Source organism: Taudactylus pleione, unplaced genomic scaffold (assembly GCF_031769625.1).
Source record: "Taudactylus pleione unplaced genomic scaffold, aTauple2 ptg000483l, whole genome shotgun sequence".
Lineage (NCBI taxonomy): Eukaryota > Metazoa > Chordata > Amphibia > Anura > Myobatrachidae > Taudactylus > Taudactylus pleione.
In genome coordinates, this window is record NW_028284885.1 from 3303831 (window position 1) to 3324618 (window position 20788).

General features: G+C 46.4%; 1 protein-coding gene across 1 annotated transcript in view; it reads right to left on the reverse strand.

The window, feature by feature from the left end:
* The window catches only part of DNAH14 (dynein axonemal heavy chain 14), a 1015490-nt gene that overhangs the window by 720441 nt on the left and 274261 nt on the right, over positions 1-20788 (reverse strand). Inside the window, exons 35-37 of the mRNA XM_088449338.1 lie at positions 7337-7508; positions 4412-4501; positions 1461-1580 (exon numbers count right to left, since the gene is read on the reverse strand). Of these exons, the coding sequence (XP_088305464.1) occupies positions 1461-1580; positions 4412-4501; positions 7337-7508 (382 nt within the window). The remainder of the gene's footprint in view (positions 1-1460; positions 1581-4411; positions 4502-7336; positions 7509-20788) is intronic.

Here is a 20788-nt window from a genome sequence, read left to right on the forward strand (position 1 = left end):
GGGCCCCCAGCTCCTTCCTCCTTTGCTGTATGGTGATATTTGGTTTTATATCTTGTGACACTTGTTTATCATACACTGAACGCCTGCTGTGATATTACAGACATCGGTCTCTTTTTTTATTTAAATGTATTGTTTTATCACCTTACTGAGTTTACGGGTAATATGTGGCCCTTTAGAAAGTTGGGGGGGTCACCCATGTGGCCCCTACAGTGTGTCAGGGTAACCATCACTGCAATAAAAAGATATATGTCTAGTTACTAAATGCTACTCTTACTACACTACATTTAGAGACATAAATTCCCCTGATCCTCCATATGCAGAATTCTATGTAACCTGAAAGCTGCAGCTTAGCATTAGGGACTATAGCTCGTAGTCTCTGTAGCGGACTCTGGAGCTGATTCAGAACCGCTCGCTAGGATGCGTTTGCTCGTAGCTGGACGATATTTGCAATCTGCGCATGCATCGCAATGCGCGTGCGAGAACCACTGCGAAGGATCATGAAGTGTTCGCGCGCCCGGCATAGACAGCCCAGCTGAATGAGTGACAGGAGAGGACGTTTGTGGGTGGTAACAGGGGCAAGCCACTATAAACGGGGGAGTGGAGGTGCGAACGCAGAGGCGTGCCTGAGTGTCTCAACGCGGTTTCAGAGGCGTGCATAATTAACAGGCTGCGTCACTGTACACGTCACCTGGTTGTATTTCACACTGAAGTGATTGCAGTGCTTGCGGCAGGGTATAGTCAACCTCAAGCGCTGCAATCGCATCTGATGGTGCTCGATGTACCAATGGTTTCGTGTACTTCCAGGAGATGAAGTGCGCAAGTGGGCGTCAATGGCTGGTGGGCGTCTGCATACACAAAGTGATCGCACGCCAAGACATAGTGGGCGTGCTAATGCCTTGCCGTGCGATCGCCTGCCTTGCTGGGCGTGCGCGCGGGATTTGCATACGCTGGGTGCGAGCGAACGCATCTAGCAAGCGGGTCTGAATGAGCTCCTCTATACCGCGAACAGTCTGCATGACCAGCAGTCGACGAGGTTAAAGAAGCCCATACACTAGGCGACTGATTGCGCGATCCTGCGATTGTAACGGAAACGCCGATCCGCCGGTCAGCAGTTCTGACCAGCGGATTGGCGGTTAAAACTGCAATCAAGATACATTTCTAACAGCTAGTTTAGTGCAAAACAGACTATTAGAAGCAAGTTTCTCAATGGCTGCTATGAATGCCAAAATGTTTCAGTCACCAGGTCATGGAAATGTGGCTTTTTTTTTTATATATATATTTTACAATTATTATTATTACTTTACAGATATTTTATTATTTTTATTTTTCAGTGTATTACTAATATGTTACATTATATATAAAATTTACAACATATTTATTTATAATATAACAATTACAAACTCTTGCCTATTGAGTGACAATTTTACAGTAATAAATATAAAATAAAGTCATGTAATTACAAGTGAGGAGCTTCTATCCATCGGAACGGTGGGCAAATGTACCAACGCCTTCTCCAAAATCCTCCTCACTGCCGTCTTTCCTCCTCCGGTGGGACCCACCAGCATTACACCATGACGAGCCTGGAATTAGTGTCATACACACAGCAATCACAATAAGGCCAGTATATAAATCATTATCACCATTATGTTGTGTTAGCTGGTAGAGTGCACCTCTCGCCCACACACAGTGCATCAGTGATGGACATGGTTTCCAGCAAATCATTGGGCTACATTCGCTCTAAACTTGGTGTCTGCATACAAAATGTAAGAATTGATGTCACTGGTATCTAGTTATTTGACAATATTTGTAATAACACCCTCCACCAATCCCCTCATTCTGTAATAAGACCCTTTACCAAGCCCCATATTCTGTAATCAAACCCTCCACCAATCCCCTCATTCTCTATAAAACCCTCCGCCAATCCACATATTCTGTAATAACACCCTCCACCAAACTCCATATTCTGTAATCAAACCCTCCACCAATCCCCTCATTCTGTAATAAGACCCTTTATCAATCCCCATATTCTGTAATAAAACCCTCCACCAATCCCCATATTCTGTAATAAAACCCTCCACCAATCCCCATATTCTGTAATAAGAGCCTCTGCCAATCCCCATATTCTGTAATAACACCCTCCACCAATTCCCATATTCTATAATAAGAGCCTCCGCCAATCCCCATATTCTGTAATAAGAGCCTCCGCCAATCCCCATATTCTGTAATAAAGGCATCCGCCAATCCCCATATTCTGTAATAAGAGCCTCCACCAATCCCTATATTCTGTAATAAAACCTCCTCCAATCCCCATATTCTGTAATAACACCCTTCGCCAATCCCCATATACTGTATAACACCCTCCGCCAATGCCCATATTCTGTAATAACACACTCCACCAATCCCCATATTTTGTAATAACACCCTCCGCCAAGCCCCATATTCTGTAATAACACCCTCTGCCAAACCCCATAATCTGTAATAAAACCTCCTCCAATCCCCATATTCTGTAATAACACCCTCCGCCAATCCCCATATTCTGTAATGAGACCGTCCGCCAATCTCCATATTCTGTAACAAGGGCCTCTGCCGATCCCTATATTCTGTAATAAGACCCTCCGCCAATCCCCATATTCTGTAATAACACCCTCCGCCAATCCCGATAATCTGTAATAACACCCTCTGTCAATCCCCATATTTTGTAATAAGAGCCTCCGCCAGTCCCCATATTCTGTAATAAGAGCCTCCGCCAATCCCCATATTCCGTAATAAGAGCCTCCGCCAATCCCCACATTCTGTAATAAAGGCCTCCGCTAATCCCCATATTCTGTAATAAGAGCCTTCGCCAATCCCATATACTGTATAACACCCTCCGCCAATGCCCATATTCTGTAATAACACACTCCACCAATCCCCATATTTTGTAATAACACCCTCCGCCAAGCCCCATATTCTGTAATAACACCCTCTGCCAAACCCCATAATCTGTAATAAAACCTCCTCCAATCCCCATATTCTGTAATAACACCCTCCGCCAATCCCCATATTCCGTAATAAGAGCCTCCGCCAATCCCCACATTCTGTAATAAAGGCCTCCGCTAATCCCCATATTCTGTAATAAGAGCCTTCGCCAATCCCCATATTCTGTAATAAGAGCTTCCGCCAATCCCCATATTCTGTAATAAGAGCCTCTGCCAATCCCCATATTCTGTAATAAGACCGTCCGCCAATCTCCATATTCTGTAACAAGGGCCTCTGCCGATCCCTATATTCTGTAATAAGACCCTCCGCCAATCCCCATATTCTGTAATAACACCCTCCGCCAATCCCGATAATCTGTAATAACACCCTCTGTCAATCCCCATATTTTGTAATAAGAGCCTCCGCCAGTCCCCATATTCTGTAATAAGAGCCTCCGCCAATCCCCATATTCCGTAATAAGAGCCTCCGCCAATCCCCACATTCTGTAATAAAGGCCTCCGCTAATCCCCATATTCTGTAATAAGAGCCTTCGCCAATCCCCATATTCTGTAATAAGAGCTTCCGCCAATCCCCATATTCTGTAATAAGAGCCTCTGCCAATCCCCATATTCTGTAATAAGAGCCTCCGCCAATCCTCATATTCTGTAATAAGAGCCTCCGATTAATTCCCATATTCTGTAATAATAGCCTCTGCCAATCCCCATATTCTGTAATATGAGCCTTCGCCAATCCCCATATTCTGTAATGAGCCTCCACCAATCCCAATAATCTGTAATATGAGCCTCCGCCTATCCCCATATTCTGCAATAAGAGCCTTCGCCCATCCTCATATTCTGTAATAAGAGCCTCCGCCAATCCCCATATTCTGTAATAAAACCCTCCGCCAATCCCAATAATCTGTAATATGAGCCTCCGCCCATCCTCATATTCTGTAATAAGACCCTCTGCCAATCCCCATATTCTGTAATAAAACCCTCCGCCCATCCTCATATTCTGTAATAAAACCCTCCGCCAATCCCCATATTCTGGTAGATTAATTGGCTCCCAACACAAATTGACCCTCGTGTGTATGTGTGTGCGCATGTGGGAGGGAATATAGAGTGTAAACTCCACTGGGGCAGGGACTGATGTGAATGGTCAAATATTCTCTCTGTAAAGCGCTGCGGTATATGTGTGCGCTATATAAATAACTGGTAATAAATAAATAAATAAATATATAAATATTCTGTAATAAAACCCTCCGCCAATCCCCATAATCTGTAAAAAAATCCTCCGCCCATCCTCATATTCTGTAATAAAACCCTCCGCCAATCCCCATATTCTGTAATAAGAGCCTTTGCCCATACTCATATTCTGTAATAAGACCCTCCGCCAATCCCCATATTCTGTAATAAGACCCTCCGCCCATCCTCATACATACAGGGACCCTTACCAGGATCTGATGATAGAACTGAATGACCTTTTGTGTCTGGCTCTCCCAGGGCTGGAAACATAACTCGTGTAGGGCTGCAGATATCGCTTTCTATAACAGAGAATAAAATACACAGTGAAGCGCGCTGTAAAAACAGACGGGAACATGATTTGAATAAATGCTTATGGCTGGGATGCCGGGTTCAGCTGAAGGGTGGTAATGAGGCAGGGGGGGCAATTAGAGAGGAGACTGCTTATGCACAGGAACGCCTTGTACTGCTGTAAAATCAGATTATGTGCGCCGAGTCCCCCAGCAGTGGCATAAATAAGCACAACAGATGCATATATAAGATAAATGAGAACATTATCTTTCTTTTGTGTCTCTTGAAATACTCCTACACCAGCACCAATACACAGGCTATAAATAGTAGGAAAACTGCAAAGTGGTTTTATTGTGTGAAGATCCTTCTTACAGGATATAAAAGTCTATAGCCAGAAAAGAAAGGGAGGGACGGCCACCAAGCGCTGATACATAGATAGTGAAGAGAAAGAGAAGCAACAAACACAAATGATGTAAAAATGATGCACAAATGATGCAAAACATGCGCTCGCTCTTTGCGGTGTAAGGACGCCTCTATGTCTTAGCGGGCGAGGGCTTATTGCGCTCGCAAGTGTTTAAAGATGCCCCCTTGCCAATTGCAACAAACGTCATCTCCAGGAAATGTAGGATTAATCGGGACCATCGGGAGCCATCGGAGCTGCTCACAGCACTTAAGGTAGACCTAGCCTCCCGCAAGCAGTGCGAGCAGTTCAGGGAAAAATCATCCAAGTCACATGTTCAATGACGCTACTTTGCTAATTATGCACACCCATTATACTCCGTTCTGACGGTCGGACACGCCCGCGTTCACATATCCACTCCCCTGTTCACAAGCACCTTCCCCTGTTACCACCCACAAACGGCACTATCTGTCACTCAAAATAGCGGCCCGACTGCGGGCTACGGGCGAGCACTTTCCCATCGCACTGACTGGTTCGCGCACGCACATTGCGAATTATACGCATGCGCAGACTGAGAAAAATCGCTCAATGCGAGCGAGCGCAGCATAGCGAACGGGTCTGAATCAGGCCCACAGTACACATATTCACAGTACACATACACACAGTACACATACACAGTACACATACAGTACACATATATACAGTACACACACACACAGTACACATATATACAGTACACATATATACAGTACACACACACACAGTACACATATATACAGTACACATATATACAGTACACACACACACAGTACACATATATACAGTACACATATATACAGTACACACACACACAGTACACATATATACAGTACACATATATACAGTACACACACACACAGTACACATATATACAGTACACATACACACAGTACACATATATACAGTACACATACACACAGTACACATATTCACAGTACACATACACACAGTACACATATATACAGTACACATACACACAGTACACATATATACAGTACACATATATACAGTACACACACACACAGTACACATATATACAGTACACATATATACAGTACACACACACACAGTACACATATATACAGTACACATATTCACAGTACACATACACAGTACACATATATACAGGACACATACTAACAGTACACATATATACAGTACACAGAACACATATATACAGTACATATACACACAGTACACAGAACACATATATACAGTACACATATTCACAGTACACATACACAGTACACATATATACAGGACACATACTAACAGTACACATATATACAGTACACAGAACACATATATACAGTACATATACACACAGTACACAGAACACATATATATAGTGCACATACACACAGTACACATATTTACAGTACACATATATACAGTACACATACACACAGTGCACATATATGCAGTACACACACACAGTACACATATACACAGTCCACATCTACACAGTCCACATCTACACAGTACACATATACACAGTACATATCCACACTGTACACATACAGTACACATATACACAGTACATAAACACACAGTACACATATACACACAGTACACATACAGTACACATATACATACATATATATATATACATTATATATATATATATATATATATATAGTACACAAATACACACAGTACACGGATACAAACAGTACACGGATACACATAGGGCCCAGTGTCGGACTGGAGCATGAAGGGCCCACCGGGGGAATGCAGTGTTGGGGCCCTTATTTAGGGGTGTGGTCAGCATCCAGAAGGGGTGTGGCCAGCTTCCACAGAGGCTTAGCTAATCATTACAGAGTGCATGACCTGGGCCCCTTTAAAAATATATCTAGTAAATACTGCTAGTGCATACAATAAATAATAGATTAATAACAGCAATGCATTGTTGAATATACACCATAGTCCTGTGCAGTATAATGTAACATACTGCATGTATTATGTATAATTCAAGTGCACAGTCTAGAACCTGATCTCTAGAAGAGGATTTGGGCCCTTGGGCAGTGGGGCCCACCGGGGGTTTCCCCTGTACCCCTGTGGGCCAGTCCAACCCTGATAGGGCCTGATTCAGACCCACTCGCGAGCGCTGAGTGCTCGCAAGAGGGTCGATGGTGACCAGTGCGAATGCGCACGACGGAGCCGGCTCCGTCGTGCGCATGCGCGAGACCCGGATAGCGATGGGCAAACCGTCACCCACAGTTATGTGAGCGGCCAGGAGGCCGCTCTGAAAAACAAGAAGGACGGCCCTGATTCAGAGCAAGCGCTCTGTCAGAGCGTCCGGCTCTGAATCAGGCCCTGAGTACATATATACATACAGCACTTGTAGTACACATATATGGACAGAGTGATACATTGTACATCAGAAAGTCAGAATTGCCGTCATTACCTCTAATCTCTTGGTATTTGCTTTTTCAAGGGTGATGCCTGGAAACAGATCGGCCATGATGCTTTCAAAAAGGGGAACATCTTCAGGCAAAAATTTTGGTAAATTTGCTTCTTTTAAGGCACCAATTATAATCATTGTCTCATGGTCAGGGGTCAGTGGTGTTTCCGTCTCTCTGCGTGCAGATAGAAGGTAACTCGTCATTCCGCAGGTACGGATGGGATTGTAGGCATAACACAAATGACAAATTATTATGTAGAAGAATGAGGGTTCTGTGTGTGATGGCACCGCTCACTCACCCCTAGTTATAGCCCTGGCTGCCCGTAGGGGCTTACACACTAGGGGGAAGGAGAGAACAGTCAGAGGGTGAGCTGGGAAGGATACACGATGAGGAGGTAGAAAAGAGTTATTAGGAGGGATTGTACCCTATCATTAGAAGGTAAGTTTCATGGGTGTGTTTGAATTTGGGGGGACTGGTATGAGTCTGAATGGGAGAGGGAGAAAGTTCCACAGGATGGGAATCTTGGAGGTGGATGTGAGAGAAAGTGACCAGGGATGAGCAGAGAGTTTGGTCAGAGGAGGAGGGGAGAGGGTGTGTGGACAGAGGTGAGGTTAGGATGCGGGGGGATGAGCGGTTTAAGTCAATGGGTGAGATTTATCTTAAAGAGAACAAGTGGAGATGTAGCCATAGCAACCAATCAGCTTCTAGCTATAATTTTCCAGAACGTACTAGATGAAGCAGGTTGCAGAGGAGGGAGGAAAAGAGGAGGGGGCTACAGAGGAGGGAGATACAGAGGAGGGAGGAGCAGAGAAGGGGGCTATAGAGGAGGGAGGAGCAGAGGAGGGGGCTACAGAGGAGGAGCAGATGAGGGGGATACAGAGGAGGGTGGAACAAAGGATGGAGGAGCATAGGAGGGGGATACAGAGGAGGATACAGAGGAGGGAGGAGCAGAGGAGGGAGGAGCAGAGGAGGGAGATACAGAGGAGGAGCAGAGGAGGAGGATACAGAGGAGGAGCAGAGGAGGAGGATACAGAGGAGGGAGGAGCAGATGAGGTGGCTACAGAGGAGGAGCAGAGGAGGGGGATACAGAGGAGGGTGGAACAAAGGACGGAGGAGCAGAGGAGGGGGATACAGAGGAGGAGGATACAGAGTAGGGAGGAGCAGAGGAGGTGGCTACAGAGGAGGAGCAGAGGAGGAGGATACAGAGGAGGGAGGAGCAGAGGAGGGGGATACAGAGGAGGGGGATACGGAGGAGGAGGAGCAGATGAGAAGCAGAGGAGGGGGCTACAGAGGAGGGGGATAGAGGAGGAGCAGAGGAGGGAGGAACAGAGGAGGGGGGGAAACAGAGGAGGGGGGAAACAGAGGAGGGGGGAAACAGGAGGAGGAGGGAAACAGGAGGAGGAGGGGGCAGAGGAGGGGGATACAGAGGGGGGGGGAGCGGAGCAGGAGAGGAAAATAAGATCCGCAGCTGCACTGAGAACAGACTGAATTTTGGAGACCATTTATGGCACATTAAGATTTACATATAGACGCAGGGGCACCACTAGGGAGGTGCGGACCGCAGCAGGTGTCACCATCTGAGGGGGCGACACCAAAAAGCTGCCTCCCCGGTGCCCAGGACCCGGGCGCTGCATTGTGGTGTTATTGTACAGCGCCCGGCTTCCGGTCAATGAGGAGAAGTCGGCAGTGAGGAGAGAGTCTCTGGGTCTAGCCCAGCATCTCACAGAGTGATGCCATGAGGCCATGCCCCCTTTTAGGATGCACGCAGGGTCTATGTGACCTCAGTGACGTCACTGCATAGACACACTCTTGTTTGGAAGCAGAGTTATGACGAGCAGTTAGTAAGGCTGAGAGGGGTCAGTAGTGTGGAGGGCGGGAGAGAAGTCAGCGGGAATCACTACTAGGGCTGCAGGAAGTTATATGGAAAGATGGCCTGTGGCTAGCAGCTATATAGAGAAGTTAGACAATGAGGAGAAACAGCAGATTCATAAAACTAATAACCTGCAGATTAGAAACGCTTCTTACTGGATATTGAAGCATATAAAACAACATTTGTATAAATCTATTACCTCTTACTTATTCATATAAAAAAATTATACATGCTAAATAAAAACTACACAGGGCACTGGTACAAATGTATATATTTACTGTAAGCACAATTTCTCTGCATCTATACCAATGCTAACTTCCTGCCATGACTCCCTCGCTATCTGATAGGCAATGCCCTGTTCCTATTCTTGCTAATTATATTCCAGCTTCAGACAAATGAATGGTCCCGGCACTGGTTACTGTGGCTGGGAGACAAGTGAGAAGAGTGGGAGTGGGCTGGATTATGTATAAAGGTGCGTACACACGTAGCGATTTTTTTGAACGATTTAACTATAACGCCTTCGTTATTGTTAAATCGTTTAGAAAAATCATTAATTTCTTGGGGGGTGAACGATAATCGTCCAAGCGCGCTCCCGGTTGTAGTTTGTAGTTCATCGTCCATTCTGACTGTCCAACATAACTATTTTCGTTCATGTTGTACAGAATGAACGATGAACGATGTCCATTCACTGTATGTATGATTAAAAAATCGTTCATCGTTCATGAAAATCGTTGACAAAATCGTTCATTAATTTAGTAACCAACGATTTTTGTAAACGATTTTCGTTCACTTTTTCAAGGGAAAATCTGAACAAAAATCGTTAACGAAAATCGTTGGTTACTAACATCGTTACGTGTGTATGCAGCTTTAGATGAGCACAGTACAGCCCCGCTGGTCCTGGGACAGGTAACATTTCAGTCTGAACCGGCTCCTTCCCAGGCCTAAATAAACCTGCTCGTCATAATAACGGAGGTCCAATAACCATATTAAACACATTGTTAAATCACTATAACAAACAACTGTAACCTGAATTACAATACACATGGGTGGTTTATAAGTCAAAGAAACCAGATATATACACACAGGGCCTGATTCAGAGCCGCTCGTAAGCGGCCGCTCGTTCGTTCCGAGCGATGTTTGCACAACTGCGCATGCGTTACGGATCGTTATACGCATGCGCGAACCAGTCAGTGCGGACGAAATTCATTTGTTCGCTAAACAGCGAATGCCTGCTATTTTGAGTGACAGGAGGAGGCGTATGTGGGTGGTAACGGGGGAAGGTGCTTGAAAACGGGGAGTGGAGATCCGAACGCAGGCGTGCTTAAAGGTCAAAACGGGCGTTTTAAGGGTGTGCATAATTAATACAGGAGCGTCATTGACCACGTCACTGGGTTATTTTATAGCCAGAACTGCTCGCAAGATTGCGGTAGGAAAAACCAACCACAAGAATAGCGAGCAGTTCATACGCTAGTCGATGTACTCGATTAATCTAATAAATAGCGGACATGACGTAGGATGCGAGCGGCCAGGGGGCGTAGTTTCTCAAAAAACGACCGCAAGTTTTGTTCACTCGTTCAGACCTAGAGGCGTGAACAGACCGCAAAGAGCGATAGGATTCATTTGAATAGCCACCCCTATTTTCTGGACGAGCGAGCGCTAATTGCGTCCGGCTCTGAATCAGGCCCACAGACAGTTCCTAGGATGAGAGGAACACCCCCCATTTTTCCAGATTTTACTGACATTTAATAAATTCAGGTCCTGCGAATAACCAGGAATGGTACAAAGATAAGCGCTAACTGCTAGAGGTTGGAAAAAATAAAATATGTAAATTTCTGAGTTGTAAAAAAGATACAATAAAAGGCCTTTTCAGGGAACAAGTAGCCGGTTAAGAACTTGCAGCTGTTCTAATTTAAGCCTTGAAAGTTGATTCAAACAATTCCTACAGGTGTCACAACTGCTGCTGATGACATGATAACAAGTATATAAGCCCCCAAATATCAGCAATCTGAAAACCACAATTGAACAATTTGAAGATTTATTGCCTGATATTAGGATTTCCCAATCTAACAATCTGCGCCCATACACTACAGATCTGTTTTAGTGATTTGCAGATCAATTGCAGCAAACACAGGGCTTGATTCAGACCCGGACGCTATTTGCGGTCGCTCGTTCTTAAAAAGGGGCCGGATATTTAAATTGAGCGCTCGCTCTTTGCGGTGTGTTGACGCCTCTATGTCTGAGCGAACGTCCGAAAAATGCTCTCGCTATTTTGTAAAGACGACCCTTTGTCGTTCGCATCACACGTCATCTCCGGTATTTATTAGATTAATCGGGAACATCGAAAGGCATCTGAACTGCTCGCAGTGCTTGCGGTAGGATTTACTTCCCGCTATCACTGCGAGCAGCTCAGGCTAAAAGAGAACCAAGTGACGTGGTCGATGACGCTCCTTTACTAATTATGCACTCCCATTAAACGCCCTTTTCACCGTTAGGCACGCCTGCGTTCGGATCACCACTCCCCGTTTTCAAGCACCTTCCCCTGTTACCGCCCACAAACGGTACATTCTGTCAATCAAATTAGTAGCCCCTCGTTTGACGAGCGCACGATTTCCGACCGCAATGACTGGTTTGCGCATGCGCATTGCGAACCATACGTTGTGCGAGCATCGCTCAGAGCTAACGAGTGGCCGCTTACGAGCGGCTCTGAATCAGGCCCACAGATATTCCAATCTTGAAAGACCTATCATTTTACTAGTAACAGTCTGCAGATCTGCTGATCATGGCCATACACTAGCAATCTACAGCCCCAATCGATCTGTGAAATCCAACATGTTGGACAATCTGATTTAACAATTCCAATCACTTTTTGGTTGCAATCTGCGACCTGTGAAGCCCATACATTGCAGAGTCTTATACACAATCGATTGCAAATTGCTGGATTGCCACAATCGATTGCTGATGTATGGGGGCCTTTAGTCTGTATAAAAGCAGTGCTGGAACAGACTGTTATTACACACTCATTTGGACAATATTACACTGCAGGGAGAACTATATTGCTATCATAATGGCGAGAAAACGGCACCCGTCTTTGGTAGGTAACTGCAAATATTTAGTATCACCCCCATGTATCTCCGATACCTGCTGCGATCCCTACATTCCCACCGGCAGGTTACTATGCTGTAGCCTATGGGCTACAATTCACATAATTAGCCGACTGAGGGTTCTCCCCAGTAATGGCGGCCGGCGTGTGAAGTAGCCCCGGCAGCACTCTGGGCACATCGCAGGGACGGGCTCCTGTTCCCGCGGGTGCCAGGTAATACATTTCAGTGCTATGAACGCATCTTGCAATCTTGGAATACTATCATGGGCGGAGATATCCTGCCCACATCGCATTGCAACGCAATCCTTAATGAATGGGCCCCTTGGGAACGGACGGGAAGATCCTGACAGACAAAAGCCGCCACACAATCAGAAGATAACAGCGTCAGTGATAGGCAGCTCACAGTATAACAGCTTCATGTACAGCTCAACAGTGGTCGATGTATGCAAGTCTGAGATTCACCGGTGACAAGTCCAGTGACAGTAAGGATGCCATGGCCAAGATGGCAAAATAAGAAAGAGAGACTTGCCTGGGCCATGAAGCACAGCCAGCTGACCAGGACCGTAAATAGGGTGGTGCGACCAGTGCCAGGGCACTGCAGGGCAGGGGGCGCTAGTTGTGCCTGTCAGTCTTCCTGTTTATTATCATTATCACTTGTAGCTTCCTCTTCTTTTATCCCCAGCATCTCCTGGCCTCCCCTATCTCTTCCCTGGCCCTTCCCCATGAGGCCATGGCCCTCTCTCAGGTGCACTATATTATGTCCCTATTTATCCCCAGCATCTCCTGGCCTCCCCTATCTCTTCCCTGGCCCTTCCCCATGAGGCCATGGCCCTCTCTCAGGTGCACTATATTATGTCCCTATTTATCCCCAGCATCTCCTGCATACTTGCCGACAATCAGTTCCCTCCTTCCGGGAGGGAGCTGATTGTCAGCTAACAGCGGGGGGCGTGCCCGGCCATGATGTCACTTTTGGGGGCGGAGCCGGGGTGGAGCTGCGTGATCGCGTCATCATAGCCCCGCCCCCTCTTCACAATGCCATTATTTTTGGCATTGTGAACCAGGGGGCGGGGCCACGATGACGCGATTCAACGCGAATCGCGTCACCGGCCCCCCCACTGCGGGGTTTTTTCGTTTATTCTTGGGGGTGGTTGGGAGGGTTGCCGGCTGCCGGGAGGCTTGCCTGCCTTTCCGGGGGGCCGGGAGCGGCACCCGAAAATCGGGAGGCTCCCGGCCAAATCGGGAGGGTAGGCAAGCCTGATCTCCTGGCCTCCTCTATCTCTTCCCTGGCCCTTCCCCATGAGGCCATGGCCCTCTCTCAGGTGCACTATATTATGTCCCCATTTATCCCCAGCATCTCCTGGCCTCCTCTATCTCTTCCCTGGCCCTTCCCCATGAGGCCATGGCCCTCTCTCAGGTGCACTATATTATGTCTCTATTTATCCCCAGCATCTCCTGGCCTCCCCTATCTCTTCCCTGGCCCTTCCCCATGAGGCCATGGCCCTCTCTCAGGTGCACTATATTATGTCCCTATTTATCCCCAGCATCTCCTGGCCTCCCCTATCTCTTCCCTGGCCCTTCCCCATGAGGCCATGGCCCTCTCTCAGGTGCACTATATTATGTCCCTATTTATCCCCAGCATCTCCTGGCCTCCCCTATCTCTTCCCTGGCCCTTCCCCATGAGGCCATGGCCCTCTCTCAGGTGCACTATATTATGTCCCCATTTATCCCCAGCATCTCCTGGCCTCCTCTATCTCTTCCCTGGCCCTTCCCCATGAGGCCATGGCCCTCTCTCAGGTGCACTATATTATGTCCCTATTTATCCCCAGCATCTCCTGGCCTCCCCTATCTCTTCCCTGGCCCTTCCCCATGAGGCCATGGCCCTCTCTCAGGTGCACTATATTATGTCCCTATTTATCCCCAGCATCTCCTGGCCTCCCCTATCTCTTCCCTGGCCCTTCCCCATGAGGCCATGGCCCTCTCTCAGGTGCACTATATTATGTCCCTATTTATCCCCAGCATCTCCTGGCCTCCCCTATCTCTTCCCTGGCCCTTCCCCATGAGGCCATGGCCCTCTCTCAGGTGCACTATATTATGTCCCTATTTATCCCCAGCATCTCCTGGCCTCCCCTATCTCTTCCCTGGCCCTTCCCCATGAGGCCATGGCCCTCTCTCAGGTGCACTATATTATGTCCCTATTTATCCCCAGCATCTCCTGGCCTCCCCTATCTCTTCCCTGGCCCTTCCCCATGAGGCCATGGCCCTCTCTCAGGTGCACTATATTATGTCCCTATTTATCCCCAGCATCTCCTGGCCTCCCCTATCTCTTCCCTGGCCCTTCCCCATGAGGCCATGGCCCTCTCTCAGGTGCACTATATTATGTCCCTATTTATCCCCAGCATCTCCTGGCCTCCCCTATCTCTTCCCTGGCCCTTCCTCATGAGGCCATGGCCCTCTCTCAGGTGCACTATATTATGTCCCTATTTATCCCCAGCATCTCCTGGCCTCCCCTATCTCTTGCACAAAAACAGACAAATCTCAGGTGCACAACTCCAAATTATTAATAATATATAAATGCAATAAAATTTTGCAATCAATAGAGGTTTTTAGCATAATCTTGGCCAAGGTTACGGGCCATATCCAGGTAACCTCTGTAGGGTAGGTCCCTAACATACTACGATTCCAATCCAGAGCACAGGACACCCCCAAACTAGCCCAGCTAAGCCGCCCCAGGGCACCGCCATAGTGAGAAAAGTGCAGTGTGAAAGAGATAGTTAGGAGCAGCTACTGCTGCATATAAAGAATGAAAATGAAAAGTGAGGTACATATATAATAAACAAACAGTGAACAGTGTTATAAAAGAAAAATGTTCCCGTATACTCCCTTATCTCTTCCCTGGCCCGTCTCCATGAGGCCATGGCCCTTTTTCAGGTGCACTATCTTATGACTATGAGTCTAGTTACGGCTCTGCAGGGGACTACTGAAGCTTGGAAGAAGGAACCAAAATTTGAAATCTTTGGTTCATCACACAGGGTTTTTTTTGCACCACTGAGTAGACGAAAGGATGGTTTCTCAATGTTTGGGGTTATAAATTAAGTGACCGCTTGTATAAGCTACTACTTCCCAGGGTTTTCCAGTCCAAAATGTAAAACGGCAATGCCTTTTATAGTGAAACAACAAATGTTTTGCTATTAAAAGCATTGCCATTTTAAATTTCAACTTAGACACACAAGGAAGCAGCATCTTAGCAAATAAACACCTGTGATACTAATACCCTTTTCAGACAGAAAAAAAAATAAAAAATTACCAGGGCAAACATTTCAACCCGGTAATTTGCTGATCAACACGGGTCATTTTTCTGTCTGAAAGGGTCAACCCGGGTCGAAAATCCTGAGACTTTGACCCAGGAATTGACCATGGTCGGAGATTCGGGAATTTTGACCCAGGTTGACCCTTTCAGACAGAAGACATACCTGTGTTACTCAGCATATTACAGGCAGGGACTGACAAAACAATCCGACATGCAAATGGGTAAAAGCCGGGATTTTGTCTTTTTCCTGTCTGAAAGTGGTATTACTGCCAATCATGGAGGAGGAAGCGCGATGGTCTGGGGCTCTTTTGCTGGATCCTGAGTTGGCGACTTGCACAGAGTGACTGGTACCCTGAACCAAAGGGGCTACCACAGCATGATGCAGCATAATGCAGTACCCTCTAATCTACACCTAGGTGGTCATGCAGTGTCGGAATGGTGCATGAAGGGCCCACCAGGGAATGCAATGGTGGTAGGGGCCCAAGCTTAAGGGTGTGGCCAGCCACCAGAGGGGGCGTGGCCAGCCAATACAGATGGACTTGGCCAACTATTAGAGAGGACATGCAAAAAACAGGGCCCCTTTATAAAAGAGGAGACAGAGGTGTGTCAGCACCACACACTTTGATTGGCAGGAGGGATAATCTTGGTGTAGTCTTCAGGGAAACAAATCAGGCACCCAAGTTCATCCATGATCCTGCTCCACTCCTAGAGGAGGGGGTGGGGTCCTCAGGCAGTGGGGCCCACCAGGGATTTCCCCTGTCCCCCTGTGGGCCAGTCCATCCCTGTGGTCATGTGTTCATCCTTCACCAATATAATGACCCAAACTACCTCCAGGCTATGTCAGAGCCACCTTCCAGGAAAGATCAAGCTTCAAATCATGGAGGGGCTGCACAATCCCCTAACTTACACCCCATCGCTGCTCTGCAATGTACCGGACAGAAGGGTGAAAGCAAAGTAAGCTACACATGCAGCACATCTGTGGGAACTTCTGCAACAGAGCTGGGAAGAGCTTCCCGAGCAATGTGATTTCCATTGTAGGAAGAGAGCCACAGGTGTGTCCGGCGGTTATATCTGTAAGAGGTGGCTAATTGTACAATTGTTTATCTGTTCTATGTTTTAGGGGCCTAAGGGCCTGATTCAGAGCCGGACGCTATTTGCGGTCGTTTGTACAGAAAATAGGGGTGGCTATTCAAATGAACCGTTCGCTCTTTGCGGTCTGTTCACGCCTCTATGTCTGAACGAGCGAACAAAACTTGCGGTAGTTTTTTGAAAAAAATACGCCCCCTGGCCGCTAGCATCCTTGTCGTGTCCGTTATTTATTAGATTAATCGAGTACATCGACCAGCGTATGAACTGCTCGCTATTCTTGTGGTTGGGTTTTCCTACCACAATCTTGCGAGCAGTTCTGGCTATAAAATAACCCAGTGACGTGGTCAATGACGCTGCTGTATTAATTATGCACACCCTTAAAACGCCCGTTTTGACCTTTAAGCACGCCTGCGTTCTGATCTCCACTCCCCGTTTTCAAGCACCTTCCCCTGTTACCACCCATATACACCTCATTCTGTCACTCAAAATAGCAGGCATTTGCTATTTAGCGAACAAACGATTTTCGACCGCACTGACTGGTTCGCGCATGCGTATTACGATCCGTACGCATGCGCAGTTGTGCAAACATCGCTCGGAGCGAACGAGCGGCCGCTTACGAGCGGCTCTGAATCAGGCCCTATGTATCAAGCTGTTTTTTACTTAAAATTATGCAGAAACTGCAGTTTCAGCATAATTGTATGTATTGTCGTTATGTACTAACAGCAAAAAGCAGAAGATTTCACAGAGATCCCTGGCAAAGTGCTAATTAGCACTACAGATCGCAGTTCCCATTATTGTCAATGGGGATTACGATCTGACCCCTATGTACTAAACTTCAAAAAGCAAAGCTTTTCAGAGTTCAGCCCAGTGTCTGCTGTAAATGTGTACTGGACATGTCGCTGATGATGAGCGCTCCGATGTCTCGTCAGCGACATCGCCCGTCGGACCTGCATGCAGGTCTGCCGGGCAATATCGTCAGAGGGGGCCATTCTGTCGAATGCAGCAAGGCTCCCGCTGTCAATCGGTCGCTGCCGGCATCGGCAAGTGTGTACGCACTTGCCAATGCCGGCACCCCTGCCAGGTCCCACTGTGAATGACAACGTGCTGGATACACACCGCTTAGTGTGTACCCATGGGGGCTCCAGGAACAGGAGAGAGATATTCAATCTCTCCCCCTGCAGCCCCGGCAGCTGATGCTGTGTGTATGCGCAGTGTCAGCTTCCCCCGAAGACGTCTTTAACTGCTGTGAAAGACTTCTCCAATTTGCCGGCGATATAACTCGCAGGGACAGCGGTTACCGCAACCACAGTCTCTTTTAGTTCCTCTTTGTACATAGCCGGGATATTTTCATTAAAAATGCTAAATATCCCCGGCGAGAAGGATAGATAAGAATTTATTCATAATTATTAGTACATAAACCCCTTAATCTCACAGCACATTGAGACATTAAAACTACGTAAATTTCAATAAAAACTGGAAAAATGGGGGCTTTGCAAAACTATTAACTGGTAGTGTATGTGTCTGTATTTAGGTATGTATGTATATATGTATATATATATATATATATATATATATATATATATATATACACACACGCACACACACACACACACACACATTAGTCTACAACAGTAAACATACAGTCAGGTCCATTAATATTGGGACATTGACAGAATTTTCTTATTTTGGCCTCTATTCACCACCACAATGGCTTTGAAATGAAACAAACAAGATGTGATTTAACTGCAGACTTTCAGATTTAATTTGAGGGTAATTACATCCAAATCAGGTGAACGGTGTAGAATTACAACGGTTTCTATATGTGCCCCCCACTTTTTAAGGGGCCAAAAGTAATGGGACAAACTAAACAATCCTAAATCTAACTTTCACTTTTTAATACTTTGTTGCAAATCCTTTGCAGGCAATTACAGCCTGAAGTCTGGAACGCATAGACATCACCAGACGCTGGGTTTCATACCTGGTGATGCTCTGCCAGGCCTCTACTGCAAATGTCTTCAGTTCCTGCTTGTTCTTGGGGCATTTTCCCTTCAGTTTTGTCTTCATCAAGTGAAATGCATGCTCAATCGCACTCAGGTCAGGGGATTGACTTGGCCATTGCATAACATTCCACTTTTTAGCCTTAAAAAACTCCTTGGTTGCTTATGCAGTATGCTTCGGGTCATTGTCCATCTGCACTGTGAAGCGCCATCCAATGAGTTCTGAAGTATTTGACTGAATATGAGCATATAATATTGCCCGAAACACTTCAGAATTCATTCTGCTGCTTTTGTCAGCAGTCACATCATCAATAAAAACAAGGGAACCAGTTCCATTGGCAGCCATACATGCCCACGCCATGACACTACCACCACCATGCTTCACTGATGAGGATCATGAGCAGTTCCTTTCCTTCTCTTCTCTTCCCATCACTCTGGTACAAGTTGATCTTTGTCTCATCTGTCCTTAGGATGTTGTTCCAGAACTGTAATGGCTTTTTTACATGTTGTTTGGCAAACTCTAATCTGGTCTTCCTGTTTTTGTGGCTCACCAATGGTTTGCATCTTGTGGTGAACCCTCTATATTCACTCTTGTGAAGTCTTCTCTTGATTGTTGACTTTGACACATATACACCTACCTCCTGGAGAGTGTTCTTGATTTGGCCAACTGTTGTGAAGGGGTTTTTCTTCACCAGGTAAATAATCCTTTTGTCATCCACCACAGTTGTTTTCCGTGGTCTTCCGGGTCTTTTGGTGTTGCTGAGCTCTCTGGTGTGTTCTTTCTTTTTAAGAATGTTCCAAACAGTTGATTTGGCCACACCTAATGCTTTTGCTATCTCTCTGATGGGTTTGTTTTGATTTTTCAGCCTAATGATGGCTTGCTTCACTGATAGTGACAGCTCTTTGGATCTCATATTGAGAGTCAACAGCAACTGATTCCAAATGCATATGTCACACCTAGAATCAACTCCAGACCTTTTACCTGCTTAATTGATAATGAAATAACGAGGGAATAGCTCACACCTGTCCATGAAATAGCTTTTGAGTTGATAGTCCCATTACTTTTGGTCCCTTATAAAGTGGGAGGCACATATTGAAACTGTTGTAATTCCTACACCGTTCACCCGATTTGGATGTAATTACCCTCAAATTAAATCTGAAAGTCTGCAGTTAAAGCACATCTTGTTTGTTTCATTTCAAAACCATTGTGGTGGTGAATAGAGGCCAAAATCTGAAAATTCTGTCAATGTCCCAATATTTATGGACCTGACTGTAGTTGCCTGAGAGGGCTGTTGAGTACACGGACGGCTGACACAGAAATGGTTACAGTAACTATCACACCATATTTCTTTCTGAGCTAATCCGTAAACCTAGTTTTTGGGGATTTTAAAGTTATTTTTATCTACGGCTCTGCTCTCTCACACACACATTAATATTTTGCTTTGCTTGCAGATTTTGCTTTTATTGCAGTATCAGCTCAACCTTCTATGTGAGTCCCAAAATCTCTATTGCAAAGCATTAACTTCATTGAGAGGATAGAATAAAAGTATTTCTGCCAGTGGTTGCAGTATTGATGGGATTACAGGTGTGCAGACCTCACACCCCCCTGCTGCACGCTGCTACCTACAGAACTGCTGGTCAGCATCGCTGTCATTCCTCCCAGCAGATTCATCTCACCAAGATCATTACTGGCTGTTATGCTTCTATTGAAGCCGTAACTTCTGTACCACGGCTTTCCCCAATGCAGAACAGCACAACATGCCAACTAAGGTCACCTGAGGCAGACAAGAGCAACATGGGGCTGTCTCAGCCTGCCTTTGCCAACAGGAAATGTCTTACTTTCCTAAATCCCAGCATGAATGCTCTCAGACGTACTAACACAGGACCTAATGCTGACACAGGACCTACTGCTGACAAAGGGGGTCATTCAGACCCACTTGCGAGCGGCAGTACGCTCGCAAGTGGGTCGATGTTCCCCACTGCGCATGCGCACGACAGAGGGAGCTCCGTCGTGCGCATGTGCGAGACCCGGGGAGCGACGGGCTTCCCATCGCTCCGGGTCTCGCACCACAGGGGGCGTGCTGTCGATGT